Below are 18,244 nucleotides of genomic sequence, written 5' to 3' on the forward strand. Positions count from 1 at the left end.
ATAGTTACTACGAGTATAAGGTGAAAACCACAAAAGCAGTAAAAAAGCAATTAGAGAGGGACATTTAGTGGCTAATTGCTATGTAACATCATTTTGACTTTTCAAGGGCAACTAAGGTCAAGTGATTAGTTTAACCAGTTGTAAAAGTACACTTATTAGAAATTAGTTTTTAGAAGAAGTTGTTTTAAACAGTTATAATTACATGTTAATAGTTACTTAGAAAATGTTGACTGTACATAATGGTACCTAAATAATAATTAGAGAATTTTGCCTAAAACTACATACGCAAAAGATTTACGGTTAGCTATGACAATTAGCTACAACATAAAAAATAACAATATTAAATAACTTAATTTTAATTTCACCGTTTAACGGTTTTTGTTACTTTCTATAATTGTATTTTTCAGCTGAAAGCTGCCTTGCAGTCTGTTCCAGATTGATGTCCTTATGTAACCCGTAAGACGTTAAAATAATATGTATGATTTTTTTTTTCTACGTACTGAAATTACACAACGCACATATTCCTTATACATTGCCAAGGAACATACTCATATGACACGACCGTATAAATATCGTTTTGTAACTAATCCGTGTCACTTTTCCCACAGCTAATTAACGCAACCGCGTGGAAGTAATGTACAAGGTACAGTGGACATTACAGAAATATACCTACACATAATCCGGTCTTTATCATTACGGGGTTTGAAAAGACTGGAAGGCCACATTCAGCTGTATGATGGAATTGATATCAAAATAGTGGCAGGATGTTAACTTATCACCTACAAGAAGAACCCCGAGTATCAGCCTTTTTTCATAGAAATAAGAATTTATGGGTTTATCAACGTTTAGGTACATTTACCGACGAACTTAGTTGAAGTGAGTTAGTTATGAATGTGGATATAAGCGAAACAAGTATGCAGGGATCGTGGCAAGTGGAAACATGTGGTCTCTGCCTACCCCTTTAGTGATTTATATATGGATGTTACCTAAGTTAATAAAATTTACGGAATACCTATTTTAATTGGACGAAATTCACAAAACACACGCTCAGACAATTCTCTTTTTTATCCATCTTCATCATGTTAAAAACATTACACTTGAAATCTTAGGACGCACGAAGCACGGATTTTACCATGAGATAAATTGTGCTATTTATAGGCAGCTGGAATAACGTCAGTTGTTCATTCAAAAACAGGCACCCAAATAGCAGACCATACACAGACATATAAATTTCCCACGTATCTTTACATAATTTCAAGGTTATTCTTACTGAGGTTTTAAAACTGAAAGAAAATAAAAGAAATAGGTAGTACTATTTACGTATCTGCTTTAGAGTGCGTAGGTGAGTATTGAGTGAGAATTTCCCATTTTTCAAAATTGTCATGCGAAAAATTATTTACGGGACTTTACGCGGTTATATTTTAGTTGTACGTATTTGTCATTAAAGTTACCCAAACTTAAGTTATTTAGGTACTCTTATAAAGTGAAATAATCTTTAAACGTCTAATAATTAAAAACTAGATTTTTAAAATTAGTTAAAAGCGAAAGTTAGTCACACATAGACAATTCATAAGTGATATTGAAATTTGAATATACAATTTCAAATCTACTTACCAGACCCGTCGATGGTGTTGAAATGTTCCTTAGCCAGGAACTCTTCGAAGTACCTAGTGAAGTCCCCGGTGGGGTCCCACCTGGAGGACAGCTTGGCCCATTCCTCTGGGTACTCGTATTTAAGCCGTTTTATCACTTTAACTGCTGTCTTCTTCTGCCGTTCTGTGCATCGTACGCATTTCGTTCTTAATGCTTCTGGTAGTATCCCTGTGGAAAAAAACAGTATGAATGAATGAAAATTTATTTCACTTGTGATGCTTATTGTAATGTAAGAAGGGATTTTTGAGAAAGGTATTTACCATGTCATTATCTTGTACCTATATTCACATTACGCAAATATTTTTTTGTTTTACTGTGAATTACTTCGTTTTAAAAAAGTCAATCCTTGCACTACTCCCTCCGAAAAAAGGCTGACAATTAAACATAAGCTACCATAGTCAAGTATATTGAGATCATGTTCATAATTTTTTAGCATACCTATAATGTAGTGTCCTATTGTAGACCACAATATCAAGCGTTCCGTATTTCCCTCTACTGATTCTTCTCTTTTTTCCCCCAAATATTTTACACACATACATATAATCACGTCTATATCTCTTGCGGGGTAGACAGAGCCAACAGTCTTGTAAAAACTGATAGGCCACGTTCAGCTATTTGGCTTTAAGATAGAATTGAGATTCATATAGTGACAGGTTGCTAGCCCATCGCCTAAAAGAAGAATCCCAAGTTTATAAGCCTACCCCTTAGTCGCCTTTTACGACATCCATGGGAGAGAGATGGAGTGGTCCTATTCTTTTTTCTATTGGTGCCAGGAACCACACGGCACAAATATTTTTCTAAATGAAAGCTTGGAAAGTTTGACACTTCTATAGAGTTGCGTCCTATATACTTTACTGTAGTATAACTAGCGTTGAAAATTCCGAAAGAAACAAATTGTTTTTTCGGTGAAAGAAACGTTTATTCGTTTTTTACCGTTTTATTGGTTTGTTACATTGATGTTGGCTTACAAACTTGTGATTCTTTTTTAGGCGACGGGCTATGGGCAACCTGTCACTATTTGAATATCAATTCTATCATTAAGCCAAATAGCTGAACGTGGTCATTCAGTCTTTTCAAGACTGTTGGCTCTGTCTACCCCGCAAGGGATATAGACGTGACTATATGTATGTATGTATGTATGTATGTTACATTGAAATATATCAAAATAAAACCTTGGGGAAAAAACGGTTTTATTGAGATTTTCGTCGTTTGTTTCGAAAAATAAAAAAAAACGATTAGAAAACTATATATACATTCAGTCAGAAAAGTATCGGGAATGGATTATTTATTTATGGTTCCAAATTCAAATTTTTGTTTTTTTTGTTGTTGTTAGATTGGCACAACTGTTTTCCATTTTGGCGCGGAGTTTGAGTTGCATCTGTTGTTTACATTAAATACAGTGCTATTTTTAGTTATATCATATCTAGTGTGTATTGCTAATTTCATAATGGATAAAAACATCGAACAAAGAGTTTGTCTTAAATTTTGCATTGCCAATGGAATATCGTGTTCGGAGTCACTGAAAATGTTACAGAAGGCTTACGGTGAATCGACTTTATCAAAAACTCGTGCTTATGAGTGGTACAAAGCGTTCAAAAGCGGTCGAGATGTGATGGAAGATTTGACTCGCTCTGGTAGGCCATCAACGTCTGCAACTGAAGTTAACATCGCAAAAGTGAAGGAAATAGTGACTGAAAATCCTCATTCAACTTTGAGAGAGATAGCCACCGAACTTTCTGTATCTCACGAGTCGATCCGTACCATTTTAACTAATAATTTGGGTATGAAACATGTTGCCGCTCGGCTAGTCCCAAAAGACCTGATTTTTTTTCAAAAACTCAATCGCATGAGTGTCGCTGAGGACATGCTAGAACGAGTCAATTCCGACCCAACATTCATGAAACGCATTGTTACTGGTGACGAGACGTGGGTTTACGAGTTTGACATGCAAACTAGTCAACAAGCTTCGGAGTGGCGCCTTCCAACTGAACCGAAACCGAAAAAACCACGCCAAAGTCGTTCAAAAGTCAAAGTCATGTTGACTGTTTTCTTTGACTATCGCGGTGTTGTGCACTCGGAATTCTTGCCGGAAGGTCAAACGGTAAATAAGGAATATTATTTGAGTGTTATGCGGCGTTTAAGAGAGCAAATCCGACGAAAAAGGCCAGATTTGTGGAAAGAAAATTCTTGGATCATTTCACCATGATAATGCACCTTCGCACAAGGCCATCATTGTGAACGAATTTTTAACCAAACACTCAACAAATACCATCGAGCAACCACCATATTCACCAGATATGGCTCCAGCCGACTTTTTTCTTTTTCCTAAACTCAAATTACCACTTCGTGGCACCCGTTTTCAATCGGTAGAAGACATAAAAGAGAATTCGCGGCGAGAACTGACCTCAATTCCGGAAACAGCGTTTAAAAAATGTTTTGATGATTGGATTATTCGTTGGCGTAAGTGTATCGTTTCTAAAGGAGCATATTTTGAAGGTGATAAAATAAATTTGGATGAATAACAAACAGTTTGTGTATTATTGATCTTTTCCTGCTACTTTCTTGACAGAGTAGTATATTCTATGTATAATTACCAATTTTTAAAACAATGATGCATATTGTAAGGTAATCAATACTTTTCCTGTCGTATTTTTCCGTTTCTTTCATATTTTTCCGTTTTATTAATAAAAAACATGAAATATTTCATTCTTATCTTTCTTGAAACTTTCGTAAAAAACTTGTATAAATACGAGGGAATTTGAAAAAAACCGGAAAATTTCCCGCTTTTTTCAACCCTAAATAATTCGTACTTTTTTATTGTCGATGATTAAAATAACATCATCCAATCCAACTTGACAACAGAAGAGCTCGAATGATCCGTTCTGGCTAACAAAAAACTTTTGTTTATTTTTCTAAGGAATACTTTTGAGTTGAAATGAATAAGCTGTCTATATATAGTCATGCATGAAGTCAACATGCCTTAATTTGGACACCTTACAATGATAATTACCGCTATATAGCTTTACTAGCTAATATCAAGGTTTTAGCTTAAGTTTTGAAGTCAACAACTGTTACCTATGCAATCGGACATACACTACCGATAAAGTACATATACATACATATATATGACTAGAGATCGCCTCCAACTGTGTTAAACGAAAAATTATACAGTCTCTTTTGCCCGGGAATTTCCAAAAATCATATTAAAATTGGATGTCACCTTAGTTACAATCTACCTTCCTGACTTTCATCTTTATTGGATCAGTATTATTTGAAATTTCGTGAACAGTGAGTGAGTGAATGATAGAGTGTTCTTAGCTATCCCACTTTGACCATGTACCGATGACTATTTTCGAAGCTTTGTTTGAGTACTAACCGTCGCTCTTACGATGAAGAAAATATCGTGAGGAAGCCTGCACATTCAGGCAACTGGATGTGTAACCATGGATCCAATATGGGTTAGGTTTACCTGCAAAGGTTGCGGATGTCAGATGGGAGTCGCTTCGTGAAAAAACCCTGACTCACACAATATAGGATCCATGGTCAAAGGCATACCCCGGGCTCCATTCCAGAGTGGTGAGCATCCGACCGGGGCTAAAACCTAACTCCCAAAAGACCCACTCCTAGATCGCAGTCAAAGGCGTACCCTGGGTTTAAAAAAAGACATAACCATGACAAACACCAAGCGGTGAATGATGACATATTTATTTTTATACATGTATATTAGTTTTAATTTTATTCATCAGCATAAACATGATTTTTTTCCTCGTTTATAATGTCTTGTTGCATTGGAAATCATCTTCGCATTGCGTTGCAATTGTAAATGAAGCGTAATGCGCGCAATAACAAGAAATAAATAGAACATTATTAGAGCCAATTTAATGACCATTTGTAGACTTGCTTCGAGTACAAAAAATAACAATAAATATTATTATTTACCTAAGTATGTAGAAAATTGCGTACGTCGAACAAACTTCCATAAATAAAGTAATATTCAACTTCATAAATCATCGTTAACCGATCCAACTGAACTGAACGTGACTTTTCAGTCTTTCCGATACCGTTGGCTCTGTCTGCCCCGTAAGGGATAAAGATGTGATATGTTTGTATTATAAATGAGATATCCTAAGAGACAGCTGGACAAATTAGGTAAATTTTGTAAAATAACCAAAATCAAATACAATAGGCTAATTTCAAATTCCCGCGGTAAAGGGAAAAATGAGAATTTTAGTTGAAGCTGTGACAGGAGCGATTAAGTTTTTTCTTAATTTGCCTACTTATTTGTTTTAAGGATGTTTATCTTCGTGTTCTGCGTGAAATTTGTGTCTGTGTCTTTAGTTTTATGAGTTTTAAGATCTGTCGCGATACCGAGACTACTACCTGGGCCCGGCAAAAACCGTCGAAAATGTCATCGTATATTGACTCCAAAATCTTTCCATAATAAAGTCATTCATACCATAAGCAAAACGAAAACATTCTCACAGTTTTGATAAACAAATATAAGACCGTTAATTTATGTAGGAATGTAGGAGCCACGCTATATATGCGATCACCAAACATCCTAAATTAGTAAGATTCCACGGACCTAGTATTTTTATAAATAACAACATTAAGGGTGCTTTGTATTCGAAGCCAGCTTAACAGTCAACACGACATATATATGAGCGGTGCATTCTAATAATTTCCGTGTTTGAAATCATACATTTGTCTAACAATAAGTAGGCTATAGACATGCGGAGTGTAATGCTCTGGTTTAAATCTGCCAAAAATAAGTGGCGAATTACTGAGGTGTTGAATAAAATGACGTAGTTTACAAAGAGCCGGTTTGGCAAAGTAGTTACGGAATGAGACTCGTAAGAAAAAGGAATGGAGTTGGAGTACCACAGCTGGCGTCGGGAGAGAGAGAGGGAGTGTCGTCTAGAGAAAGAATTCTTCATTATTTCCCGCCATTTCTTCATGAATGAATGTCAAATCGTACGAAATTTTATGCCCGCTAGATGTCGTCTGAGCTTGGCGTGACTTCTGAAGCACGGAATTATCTTATCGGTCACATGATCTAAGCTTGCAAAAATATCTTTAGTCAACATTTTTGATGTGACCTTAAGATTTACCGATAAAACCATAAAATCATCGTCCTGGCTTAAATTTGTAAGTTTATTACAACACCTCTTATAGGTACTTAACAATATTCATTACCTATAAGAAATACACATATCACATATAATCACGTCTATATCCCTTGCAGGGTAGACAGAGCTAACAGTCTTGAAAAGACTGATAGACCACGTTCAGCTATTTGGGTTAATGATAGAATAAGAAATTTCGTTTTAAAATCTTTTTTAAATAAAAATTCTTGCCAAACAAAATGTCATGTCGAACAACATTGCTAAGTTATTCGATTCATCTTATAATGCTAATCATTATTACAACTGATGACCCGATGCACTGATTATGCATCATACTGGCATATTATGTACTCAAACATTCAAAAAATTTCAAATATACAACGTAAGTACAACAAATTAAAGTTCAAATTCATGCCAGATAAAACTGTACCATCATCGATTACCATAACGAGTCATGTTCTTTATGTACGGAACACAACCAATATGGAAGATGTTAGATATAGAACATATCCTCATTCCGTAATTTGTAAGGCCCGAGCACTCGAATAGCAGGTCACAACACAAGCGATGCAAAAACTGGAAGCGGTTACTGCTCCTCATGTCCTACCTTATTCTATTCCCTTTATATGTATTTTTGTTTGTACTAGTAGTCGTTCGTAATCGCAACTTTGTCTCGAGAACCCTGGAGTTTTAAGAGACTGCGCATCATAATTTCTTTTAATGGATAGGGCGATTCAATAGATTAAATATTAGGATATATTATAGGATACTCACTTGGTTGTTAAGCCACTACTTATATCACACATACAATAAAACTGTAAGTCGCAACACGAGTCATTGTTTCTTTTTATTACGTGCGCAGATTGGCTTGCACTAGCACCTAGGTCATAACTGAAAATCAGCGTATAACTCTATAGCAATAAATTCGTTGAGTTATGACGTTTTTGTATTGCTGTTACTCACACCCTTATTAATTTGTAATTTATATACATAATTTCATCAAATTTAAACGAAGGCCCGGACTGCTGTCGCGCTGCAGTTCAGATCACTTTGAAGATTTTCTTTTATTACATCTTGGATCGGGTCCACTTCAAACCTTTTGCTCTGCGTTTGGTGTGCTCGGTGCTTTATTAGATAATGTGTCAGAATTGAATTACAACTTCGGAACTTAACATTCGGAATGTGGGACAGTGTTATATAATAGTACTGTGAGAATTTGACAATAATGAATAGGACATTCACTTCAACATGATCCTGAAAGCGCATTATACTTAAAAGCAATTTGAGTGATACCAACGTGTAATTTACTTAAAAGCTGTCTTTGAAAATGGTTCTAACAAAATTTTAGCAATTGTAAGTTCTTATTTTTTGTATTGTTAGTTTAAATTTGTGTCAGTATACACGAACAATAAGTCCTTCTCGTTACATTAGACAATTTAATTCCTTAGACAAGTGTTTTGCGTCAACACTATGTAATTTAAAGCAAAAAGTACTTTGACATTCGTGATGAAAAGTGATAAGAATTCGCTATACGACGAAATTTTCAAACGATTTATTAAAAGAGAATCTATTGCTGTCTCGTTTCACGTCACGAGCGATAATTTTCGCGCGATGAAAAGTGCGTCGCGCGTGCCATGCTGCGGGGGTTGGTACCAAAGACCATATAGGTAAGTACTAACTGTGGTACGCATTGAAATCGAAATATTGAGTTAAACTATAAAAGATATATTTTTATGATTTCAAAAGTGGTATGGCTACAAAATCGAACACAACATTTTATTAGCCGTGCGATCTTATGTGAAGTTGATTCTTTTAATTAAGTATTAAGATTTGTTTGGCTTTTTATCATTAATTTGCGTTCTCAGTGGTCCTAAAAATCAAGAGTGGATAAAGAAAAACTGAAATTCGGGCAGTGGAAACTAAATACAGATTTTAAATTCATATGATCATTGTGAAAAAGAGGAATACTTTACAAACTTGATACCTTTGTACTCGACAGTACAATACAGTGTGATTGTTTCAATTTGCAAGCTCAGGATTACAAGAGCGTAACTTCCTTTTATAAACGTCTCGTTAAGCAGGAAAACGTTTAATTTAAAGATTTTATCAGACGATAGTAATGGCGACTGTAAAAAAAATTAAACGTTTTGCCATTTTCAAAAGTAATTAAGTATGAGTAATGCGATGACATAAGAAGGAGGGATTTAAAACTAACAGAACAAAATACAATCAAAAATGTGTGGCCTTTCAATCTTTCCGGCTCTGTCTACCTCGCAGGGGAAATAGACGTGACTCTAGGTATGTATGTAACATGTCTACTCTGTTATTTACTCTACAAAATATTGCTTGTCTTTTAAAAAGAACAGTCATTGCGACGTGCAATACACCATCGTCTTTATTACAACCGCCTAATGCAGTAACGTTTCCTCGGTAACTCGAATGCAGTAATTTGTATTGTGATGAAGCCGGTTGCATGAGTCGGCTTCGTGGTGCATATTGAATCATTTCCGCAACAACTGTTCACAGTTGCAGTAACGCACTGATTGACAACTAAGACGGCTTATTGGTACTTATTTTGCATTAGATTTCTCTTGGGTTTGTAAGTGTGGCGTGTGTGCCGTAAACACTTAAGAATCGCAACAATATCTAGATGAATTTTATGTTATGTCATGAGAAATGAAAAAAAGTAGGTATATAAACATTTTCAGCCAGTGTTACTCTGTGAAGCAAGCTCGGTGGGATAAGTTAGTTTTTCTATGTAGGTAACTGAAGGCAGTAGCTTCGTTTAAGTGCCGTGAATGTGAAAAAAAAATGAAAAAAATATAATTATTTTTTTAGATAAAATTATGAATTTCAAATGAGAAGCAGCTCTTAACCAACTATTCATACGAGTAACTATATTGCTATTTGGCTCTTACTAATATTTCTTAGCTCTGGTTAGCGGAGTTATATAGATATAAGTGCATTATCATTATTTTCGTAACCTACCTACAGTATTTGAATAAAAAAATCACCCACAAATTCATGCTTATATTATAAGTTTATTTATGGTTTAATACCATCATAAAACTTATTTAAATTGTCAAAAAATTAAATGTTGTTTGCCACGTTCCATATAGGTTTCGTATAGCAGCAAAAAATGTCCTTACTAAGGACATTGGATTCAGATAAGGAGTTAAAAGCTAATAAAAAGTTTAATAACATCGTCGGACCGGCTTTATAAAGCCTAGATGAAAATAGAACTGTCTAGTCCTAGGCTCCACTCGTCGCTTGTTTAAGCAATCTTTAAAGTGTTTATTATTATTATATCTCAAGTTTCTATATATATTATATTAGTCTGGATATAAGCTGATGTGACCCATAACCTGTACGGAAATTAAAAATTTTCAAAAACATTTTTGTGAACTTAATTAAATTTTTTGGATAACTGTACTTAAATTTAACGGTTTTCAATAACGGTTATTTTTTTCATTGAACACTGACACTTGTATTATGCTACTGACCAAAAAAAGGTTTACAATGATACAATGGCCTAGCTGACACGTATAGGGAATTATACCTCTCACTTTTATATCCGTATGATAACGGAAAACATATTAATGAATAGGAAGTATCCGTTTGAATGACAAGTTATAAAAGAAATACATACTCTACTAGTAAACTTAGTAGTTACACTGTTTTTATTTCCGACATGTACTGAGGTCTATTTCCAAGAGGCCAAGATTACCCACAATACAAAAGTTTTTTACTGTGATTTAAATTCAAAAGTAATGTCGCGGAAGCGATGAGTCGGCTCGACCGCCACCAAAGGGGAGATCTTCCGCCAAGCTAGGTGTTATGCCTGGGGAACCGCGGCTCCGACGATGTTGTGTCGGAGGTTGTATATATGCTCCAATCCGCGAAATCTTTACTTACGCGATTTAGGTTTTTCGTTGTTTTTGACTTACAGCGTCGCGTGATTTTATTTTTTATTGTTGTGACGTGTGGCGTTGAGATGTCGGCACAGTAATTTTAATGGCCAAACTTATGGGCTAAACTGGCCGACTACTCCATTGGGCGATATCATGGCGACGTGAGGCGTGTCTTCAGCCCCACTGAAAAAGGAATTTAATACAGAACAAAAGGGACATTAAATAAATTATGTAGGCAGTCAAGAAAGGGTGCGCTGTTAGAGAGCAAACATGAGAGTAGCTCACTCCTCCCATGATTCAGCGACATTAGCCGGAAGGTTGGTAGAACCATGGGTGGTGGTGAACAATAGATGGTGACTACTCCTTACTAAGATCCGATGAAAATGCTGCAATGAAGTTTGTGGTGGAAACGGTAGTAGTTATAATTAGATTTAAGTGATGTGACGTCAATAAGTGATACCTTGTATCTAATTTTGAAAATAAATCTATTCTATTCTATTCTAAGCAACTTAAATTTAAGATATCGACGATTCTATTTTAAAATCTTCTTTTAACCAACATTTTCATCAATATTAGAGGAGGAGACGGAGGTGGTTCTCAATTTTGTTAAGATCGATAATAACACGAAAAAACGAGCACAGCCCTTGGCAAAAGTTATTATAGTAGAATTACTATACATCGCTAGAAATGTAATAAACTTAACTTATAATACTTAACTTATAGTTCGTAATGGCGATTAATAACAGACTATTACCGATAAATTAAAATTGTTGTGTTGAGAACTACTCTCGTAAACATAATTATGCAAGTGTTACAGCAATTTTATTTGTGCATATCAGGCGAATATCATCAAATCAAATTTACATAAATACATACATATGGTCACGTCTATATCCCTTGCGGGGTTGACAGAGCCGACAGTCTTGAAAGGACTGAACGGCCACGTTCAGCTATTTGGCTTAATGATAGAATTGAGATTCAAATAGTGACAGGTTGCTAGCCCATCGCCTAAAAAAGAATCCCAAGTTTGTAAGCCTATCCCATAGTCGCCTAAATCAAATTTCTTTTAAAAAATGCCGTTTTCGTTTTATTCCTATTAAATATTAAAAGTAACATTTAGCTGTGGTTCTTGATGCACTAAAAATATTTTTGTCCTTTAGTAATAGCTACTCTATCGGAAACTATATTGCCTATCCAAACCTACGTCCTAATTGTGCTGTACTTGCCAACAAGTTATGTAACCAATTTATGAAAGAAAAGAAAAGTTATAAGAAACTTTACAAACACACATACTTTCGCATGTCCGATAGAAGACTTGACAGATTGACCTGACGAGCACAATTGGTCAATTAATTAACGTCAAACATACAGTCAAAAATGAAATAGTTAACGAGGTCCAATAAGGTAAGGTAAGGCTTGTTACACACATTTTACGGTGCAAGTCAACACAACGTAAAATTCCAATATGTGTGAATGTATCTTAATGCAGTCGGGGACGCTGTGGTGAATGCTTAGGCCAAAAGAACCCTACATTAACTCCATTATTACGTATCTATTTCAGTATAATTTACCTTAATTTACCTCAGTTGAGCCAAACGTAAACTAATGTGTAAAAGTTTAAACAAATCAAATGAAGAAGTTTTGTGATTCATAAACAGATTCGAAACTATAAAGCTTAAATTACAAACAACGAGTGCGCGTGAGTTTCAGCTAATAATGCGGAGCCAATATGTGCAGCGAGCCTAAATCTTGCTCAGGCCGAATTATTTTGATCTATCGTTGTATTGTACTGAGATAACCATACATGGTAAGATTATGGAGGCATAACGAAAACCGAAATGGAGTGTAGATATATGAGTATGGTATGACAATAGCTTGAAATAGTGTACAGGCGACAGATAACGAAGTATGCCTTTTAATAAAATATAGCTGTGCCCGCGACTTCGACCGCGTGAAATAGTTATTTTGGGTGATGCCCAAACCCTCAAGGATGAATAATTTTCCCCGTTTTTTTCACATTTTTATTATTTCTTCGCTCCTAATAGTTTCAACGTGATGTTATAGGTATAGCCTAAAGCCTTCCTCGATAAATGGTCTATTCAACACAAAAATATTTTTTCAATTCGAACCCGTAGTTCCTGAGATTAGCGCGTTTAACAAACAAACAAACCCTTCGGCTTTATAACATTAGTAAAGTAGGCTATAGCCTTTTCTTTTTTCAAGGAACTTCTTCGACGAATGACCTACATTTTGGCAATAACAACCACTAATGCCAACTGAAGAAATTAAAGTGATATTTCTCAATTTTTTGGATGTTTCTGTAAACTCAACCTCGGGTATATATTTTGTCAATAACTAAACGATTATGATATGATAGAGAGAGCAATTAGAGGTGCGATAGATGTAGTGGCCGCGTAGCATGAATGGTTCGCAATGCGTGACGCACATTTGTAATGCCGATCACTGCCGCCTTTGTAAAACAAGGAGAGCGCAGAAGTGTAACTCAAAAATTGTTACATTTTATATACATACATACATACCATCACGCCTGTTTCCCATTGGGGTAGGCAGTGACTATGGAATTCCACTTCCATTTTCACATTTTATATGAGCTGGGAAACTCAGATAAAAAAATCTTGATATAGGAATTTTGTGAAAGTGCCGTGTAAATTTTTTCAATTTTTAAAAGTAAAATCTCCTCTTTTAGCTAGGCAGCACCTCAGTTGTCCTTTTAAAACAATTATTAAACAAACTTCTTTTACAACACAATTTTTTTTTATAATGCCTCTCTATCTGTATATTTTCTTATTTGATTCGCGTGTGCCGACACGACCTTAGCCAAACTGTGTCGCGAGTGGAGGAATGCGATCGCCAGTGTAAACAACAGGTTTGGCTGCACTGCGAAAGTTGTCAACAGTCTACTTCAGGGAAAGTCGGGGGCTTCGTTTGTTTAAATGATGCTTTCCTTTGGATTTCGCAAATAAAACGTTTACGAAAAACGCAGTAATAAATTATAACATTGCCAATTTAATTTAATTAATTAATCCTACTACTATTATAAAGGCGAAAGTTTGTATGGATGTATGGATGTTTGTTACTCTTTCACGCAAAAACTACTGAACCGATTACCATGAAATTTGGTATGTAGGTAGCTGAAGACCCAGAATAACACATAGGCTACTTTTTATCCCAGAGTTCCCGCGGGATTGATAGGGTTTCCATGCGGACGAAGTCGCGGGCGGCCTCTAGTGATTAATAAAAAAAAAGCTATATTTACGTATATTTTTTTTTTTATTATTACGAAATAATTTTAAGCATAAGATATCATTAGGTATGAGCACTTATAGATAGGTAAACAAACTCGCGTTTCAACAGGATTGGGGGTAGCATGAACATGACGTATAAGTACCACAAAAGGTCGACAAAAAATATGAATAATGTTACTATTTAGTATCAAAAGTCGCAGAACAAATAAAAATATTCCTGACGTTTATCCAGACTGCGGTCTTTTTGGAGAGGAACTCAATGTCTACCTATGAACATGGTCCAAGAGTTGAAAAGTCAGATTCTGAGTAGATTTCTATGTTATTAGGGCGACGGATGTCAAATGAATGTTTCCTACCCCTGGACCACAGGTAAAGGCTCCGGCCTCCGCGGGCTTCTGGCCAAGCGTCCTCCAACCATAATAAATTCCATTTTCAAAAAAAAATATCTAATGAAAAATGTTTGATTTGCCTGACATTAAAGTGACTTTTGCGGTATATATTATTATATCTCATAAATATTAATATTGTTTTAGTTAGTGTCATGGTGGATTTACTTTTGGCATTAGGGGAAAATATGATATAGTTTTTTTCCCAAGAACTTGGCCCAAAATTTTATGATTTTGCACAGTTAAATGCGATTTAGTATAACACATCAGCAATCTTTTTCGAGCTTAGTTTCCTAAACATTTTTGTAGTGAAAGTTCTTGTAACGGTCCAAGATATTTGCACACGTTATTTCATTCTCAAATATTTTATCACAAATTTATTTTAATATTTAAATCAATTTTATAATATTCTAATAACATAATTAATTCAAATAGATGAACGTGGCCGTTCAGTCCTTTCGGGGCTGTTGGCTCTGTCAGCCCGCAAGGGAAGTAGACGTGACCATATGTATGTATATTTAATTCCGCCGTGCAAGGACAAAGGGCTTGCTTGACAAAAACGTGTGAGATGCTAATTGGTTAATAAGTTGGTGGCGTCTTAGTTAGGGCCACGCCCATATTTTAACAAAAGCAAATTGGAAGTTTGCTAAAGGATCATTCGGTTTGGGGCATTCGGAGTCGGGACGGTCTCGATCCGGGAGCTAGGGAATCAGGCTGGATCAGTCGGTCAAAGAGTCGATCTCAATCGGCCTATGAGTATCGGTTAGGGGTCGGGGATGCTGAATCCGTGGGGTTCAGTGGTGAACGGTTAGGACGGACGGAATCTGGCCAGATAACGGGGTAGACGAGTCTAAAACGCGATAGGCTTGCGCACGCGCATGCAAAATAATTACGCGCGGAAATCGGTTTTGATATTCATTTAAATTAATATAATTTTATTCGATAAGTGATGAGTGAAGTGGTTCCTGGGAGGTGGTTGCTGGAAACGGGTGAAAGAATTCCATTATTTTTATTTATTATTTATTTGAATTCGAATAATGAAATTGATATAAATATGTGTTGAATTCCTTGCTTGGGTTGGAAGTTGATCCAAAGTCAATAATATATTATCTTCTATGAAATTTGAATATTTCTGGCTTGCTTGGTCTTGAGTGAAATGTATCTTTGAAAAATAAATATTAATTAATTATTATTCAAAAGGATGATTTCCGGATTTTGAGAGCTATGATCTGATCTGATCAGTGAAACTGGTCGTCCGTAATTCTTCGAGGCAAAGCAGTGGAGTTGGACATAGATTTGGATTATACGCAATCAAGTCTAGAAAGTCTTTTATCTGAATTATTCTCATATGAGATCATCTCAGGGGAAACACCCTTACAACTTTTAGTGAATGAAATATTTTCACTTATTTTATACAACCTATGGTTTTATATGAGAAACAATCAGACACTTACCTACTTTTGTGATCATTTTGCCAAGATTAACCAAGTGAGGAAATACATTTATAACGTATGTATTATTTAAAGCCATGAATGCTTTGGATATAACTATCAACTACTTATATTTACCACATAATCTTTAAATCTTTAATTCATTAATATGCAGGGTCTATTGAAGGCCGATTCTATAAATTACCTTCGTTTATTCGAATCCAAAATAAGTAATGAAAACTTATTGCAATAAGGTTATTATCATCTAATATTCGCATGTCTAGGAATTACACCTATTCTTACTATTTATTATTATACCTAAAATGATTGACTTCCCCTTTGATGACTGACTGGACTGTATTGTGTATTCTCCTTCGGAGATTTGATATTACCTTTCCTGATGACATACCAAATATTAAATTAGTTAAAAATATTAATTCAGCTCATTGCAATGTCAAGCTAATGCTGCATTGTAGAATAAGGTAATATCGCTTGGAGACATTTGGTCTCTCCTCTCGTCCTTTGACAGGACTTTGACTTACTTTGACAGTATCGACAGACAAACTTACAAGGTCTCATAGAATTTTATTGACTTGGGAAAATATGAATGAGCTAGGGGGGAGGATTACCCCGTCTGGTGACGCGATCCACCGGTAGCGACGGGGAGGGGTCGCTGCCTATACCTGAAAGCTCAAATGCTGGAAACAGGTCATTCTGTATTTCATATTAATTTATATAAACGTATGCCTATACCCGAAAGCTCAAATGCTGCAAACATGTATTTCTGTATTTTCATATTGAATATAAATGCTTGCCTATACCCGAAAGCTCAAATGCTGGAAAAATGTATTTCTGTATTTTCATACTGATATATATATATAAATGTCTATTTATACCAGAAAGCTCAAATGCTGATGTGATGTCATTCTGTATTTCATATTAATTTATATAAACGTATGCCTATACCCGAAAGCTCAAATGCTGGAAACATGTCATTCTGTATTTCAGATTAATTTATATAAATGCTGCCTATACCTGAAAGCTCAAACGCTGATGTATGGTCATTCAGTACTTTAATATTTATCTAATATATATCTATACCCAAAAGCTCAAATGCTCATATAAATATCATGCCATTCTCTAATTCCATACTTAATAAAATACGTATATTACCTATAACTAGAAGCTCGAGTGTTGGAGTCAAATACATACATATATGCTTTTCCAATCTGGATATAAATAATGGAAAACTTTAATATTTAATTTACTCTCTATTTACCTACATTATAAGTTCCTATTTATATTTTTAGTAATCAGACAGAGTTAGGTCATATAGGTTCACTAGGGTTGTTCTAGGATATGTAGACTTCGTAGAGTCTGAGGTTATATCGGCTATACAACCAGGGAAATACCACTACGATCACGTGCTATTGGCCATATTAAGAAATCACATTAGGAAATAAGAAATACGGAAAATTTAATTACAAAGGGTCCTTAGGTTTTACGTTATATTATTTATTACGTTGGTGTCGTAAAAAGAGCGTATTATATTATAATAGTATTTTAATTATTTATTTGTTAGGGCGTTGCATTTTGGTGTCGTTTGTAAATATTTATAATAAATAGAATAAATAAATAATTTAAATAAATAATAAATAATTTTAAAAATATTTAATAATAATATTAGTAGGGGGGAAGGGGGTCGTTACAATTTGGTGCCGTGACCAGGATATATAAAAAAAACGTAGTAACAAGGATATAAGAAATAGGTTATTTAATTAGAAATTTAGTTTTATTAAAAGTGTAAGTTATAAAATAAATAATTAAGATATTGTTTTTAAAACGCTTAAAAGTTAAATATTATTTTTTTTTTATAATTTTTATTTTAGCTTGATTTCTTATTTGGCCAATTAAAGTGGCCGAGTACATTTAATATGTAAATCGGTCACAATTTGTTGCCGCGATGTGTGATGCGAAGTCTACATAAAATATTTCATTTATCTTCTAATTTTAATAATCTAAACTTATTATTAATATATCTAATGTAAAAAAAAAAAAACTTGATCGTTATATAAGAAAAACTTGTAGCTTTTAATAATTACTAATGTTTTCGGTAGTGGAGTTTCGGTCAAGATTGTAGTTCATTTATTTCTCAGGAGTATGATTCTATGAATCGTTAATATTTAAGCAAGCTTGCAATTTGAAGCCATGCCTACAACGGGAACAAAGAAATAGTTCATGTGGGTCTTATCACATGGGAATGTTTATAAAAAACAATAGGTCTGTTCATGGGCCGGTTCTTAGTTTTCAGCGGGATACAAAAACAGAGTCAAGTTGTACCTCGACATCTTTATGGTCACCTCTCAGCGTGTGAAATAAACAAAAAAGGGGCTGACTAAGTACTAGAGCTCACTTTTCGTGTTGACGTGTAGAAGTATAATAGTTTGACTAATTTATGACTACAAGTGTTCG

General features: G+C 34.8%; 1 protein-coding gene across 1 annotated transcript in view; it reads right to left on the reverse strand.

Annotated features, from left to right (window-relative positions):
• LOC106137243 (uncharacterized) overlaps positions 1-18,244 on the reverse strand; it is a 35,125-nt gene that overhangs the window by 6,869 nt on the left and 10,012 nt on the right. Inside the window, exon 2 of the mRNA XM_013338042.2 lies at positions 1,615-1,821. Coding sequence (XP_013193496.1) covers positions 1,615-1,821 — 207 coding nt within the window. The remainder of the gene's footprint in view (positions 1-1,614; positions 1,822-18,244) is intronic.

Source organism: Amyelois transitella, chromosome 19 (assembly GCF_032362555.1).
Source record: "Amyelois transitella isolate CPQ chromosome 19, ilAmyTran1.1, whole genome shotgun sequence".
Lineage (NCBI taxonomy): Eukaryota > Metazoa > Arthropoda > Insecta > Lepidoptera > Pyralidae > Amyelois > Amyelois transitella.